The sequence below is a fragment of the Onychomys torridus genome, chromosome 18, assembly GCF_903995425.1.
Source record: "Onychomys torridus chromosome 18, mOncTor1.1, whole genome shotgun sequence".
Lineage (NCBI taxonomy): Eukaryota > Metazoa > Chordata > Mammalia > Rodentia > Cricetidae > Onychomys > Onychomys torridus.
The window spans coordinates 22,596,909-22,599,459 of record NC_050460.1 but is presented as its reverse complement, the minus strand read 5'-3'; the positions used below and the strand labels follow the sequence as shown (position 1 = coordinate 22,599,459).

The window sequence follows — 2,551 nt, the reverse complement described above, 5'->3', positions numbered from 1 at the left end:
CCTTTCCTCGATGTCTACAGGAATGACTTGTGTAATTCACTATTTTTTTTGTGATTTTCAAAGACTTCTTACTTATTGATACTATTTATTGAAAATTATAAATTGTAGTTTATAGATATTTAAAAACGTACTTTTCCTTTAGTCTCAAGAGTAATGAGTCAGATGTAGGTGAACTGAATTTCAGATTAAAAAGTAGTCAGCTAAGCTCAAAATGTTAATCATTAATTATCACTAATGCATGTGTAGCATAGTGTTTCCTTGCAGTCACATCCACTGTGTTTATAATGTTTTTCATTATGTCCATAATAGATTGTTGCTGGTATTTATAAGTTTAAGGCTCATAATGATCTCCTACAAGCACTGGTGCTTTTAATGTTCATTTCAGGGTATGGTTATTTATTTCCTTTAAAGGAAGGAGTCTCTCTTCCTGAATATTTTACTCCAGGATCAAACCTTGAAGCCCTCCCTTTAAACTAAATTCAAGTAATAAATTCTCCCTTTGGGTGGGATATCTTATTTGCATGATTTTCACACAATCAAGGAAAGTATATATTACTGGGTATGTATGACAGGGACTGACAATCTGAAGGACTGTTTACCATTTGGTCGCACACTGAATGTTATGAATTATTTCAATTATTTCCTTTTTAAAAATATAATTGTTGTCTATCTCTGGATTAGTAAAACATAAATAAAATATATAATGAATCTTTATCACAGATACTGCACAACTGCTTTTTATATATGATATATTATTTTTCATGCTTTATTGGTGGCAGTTGGTACACATCAATAAATATTGATCCCCAAAGAAGAGCTCAGTTACTCATCAGATTCCTGGTCCATCGAGTGCTGAATGAAACTGAACCATGTGAAGACTGGAATGATGATATCAGTTTGGCTTCTTGGGAAATTCAGCCATAACTAACATATAGATGGCATATGCCATTCCACCAAGTGTCAGACCCATTGGGAATCTGTAGAGGAGGGCATCAGGTGCTCTGCCCTTCAGATGCACTGGGATCCCATTATCCTCCTGAAACAGCTTTTGTTTCTCTGGAACTTTGTTTTTGAAATGCCTTCGTGAAGTAGTGCTGATGGTCCTCTGGGCAATGTGACAGAGGGCCAGCAGATTCTGCAACATCTTGGCTCAGTTGCTGCCCACCAACCGAGACTACTGAACCGATATATATATATTTTTTTTATAGAACCAATCCTGAGTTTCCATTATGTGTTTTAAAATGTGTACACATACACATTAGAAGGACTTTTATCATAGTATATAACTGTGATGTTAAAATTTCAAATATGGTTTTCTATTTAGTCATCTTTTGGGGAAATATTTAATTGCAACAAGATACCTTGCATTTTCAATTAGATTTCAATACACATATTTTATGTCATTGTTTAGTGAGATTTATCCTCCTATGTAGCATCAGACAAACCTTGACTTTATACTATATGTGGAACATTGGAAGAGCAAAGGGACACAAGATTTGTTACCAGAAATATACATACATGTGAACAAAGACCATAATTAGTGTTTTTATATGTATTCTCTCTGATTAGGAAAATGAATGATAAATGCAAAACAACTGATGTACACGTTTGCTTTCTTACTTGTTCTCTATGGCATAAATTGTCATAGCAGACTATATATATACATATATATATATATATATATATATATATATATATATATATATATATATATACAGCATGCTATATATTAAACCCCATGTTCTTTTAAATTTTTTTCTTTTACCACAATATATAAGAAAATAGCCTAAGAAGAATATTCAACTGCGTTTTTGTACTTCCTTGCCCAATATTATTGTATTTGTTCCTTAAAAATAATACATTTGGAATTATATTTATCTAATTAAAATTATATTTTAAAAATTAGATGTTTCAAATAACATTTGAATTATCATCTTAATATATGTAATAAATAATGTTAAATTATTTTTACTGTATTTGTAAGTAGAAAATTATGTGGATTCCTTGATAGATTTTGCAATGACATTGATATTTATGATGTACAAAACAGTAGATTAAGAATATATTTAGATTTTTTTGGTGTTTTGCCTACTTATCTATTCCATTATGAAAATGCTTCAGTAAGTATCCCTATGATTTTATTCCATTACAATTTTTAGATTTGATGAACTTGGCAAGTGTCCAAGGCAAACTTAAGAACAGATACTCTGCATCTTATACTATTCTATTGTGTATTCCAGTCACTCACTGCAGATTGACATAAACTATATTTTTAATACAAGGGCAAATCACTATATGAATAAGAAATGTGAAATTCTGGAATAATAATCACTGAAATTGCTTCAAACATACTCTCTTAAATGCCAAAAACAAAATGCAATAAAAAAAAAAAAACAGAATTAGAAAGACATAAGAGTGAAATCATTAAAGTTGGGCACTAATGCTAACCTTCCTTTAAAAAAAATAGTAGCCCGGTGGTGGTGGCACATGCCTTTAATCCCAGAACTAGGGAGGCAGAGATAGGCAGATCTTTGTGAGTTCAAAGCCAGCC

At 31.2% G+C, this 2,551-nt stretch overlaps 1 protein-coding gene across 1 annotated transcript; it reads right to left on the bottom strand.

The window, feature by feature from the left end:
- Window positions 1-768: 768 nt before the first annotated feature.
- LOC118569331 (cytochrome c oxidase subunit 7A2, mitochondrial-like) lies at window positions 769-1,177 on the bottom strand. Its single transcript, XM_036167078.1, has one exon. The coding sequence runs from the start codon at window positions 1,142-1,144 to the stop codon at window positions 893-895; it is 252 nt and encodes an 83-aa protein (XP_036022971.1). The 5' UTR covers window positions 1,145-1,177; the 3' UTR covers window positions 769-892.
- Window positions 1,178-2,551: the final 1,374 nt, after the last annotated feature.

Coding starts and splice junctions, on each gene's coding strand:
- LOC118569331 (XM_036167078.1), bottom strand. CDS start 1,144: ATGTTGCAGAATCTGCTGGCCCTCTGTCACATTGCCCAGAGGACCATC.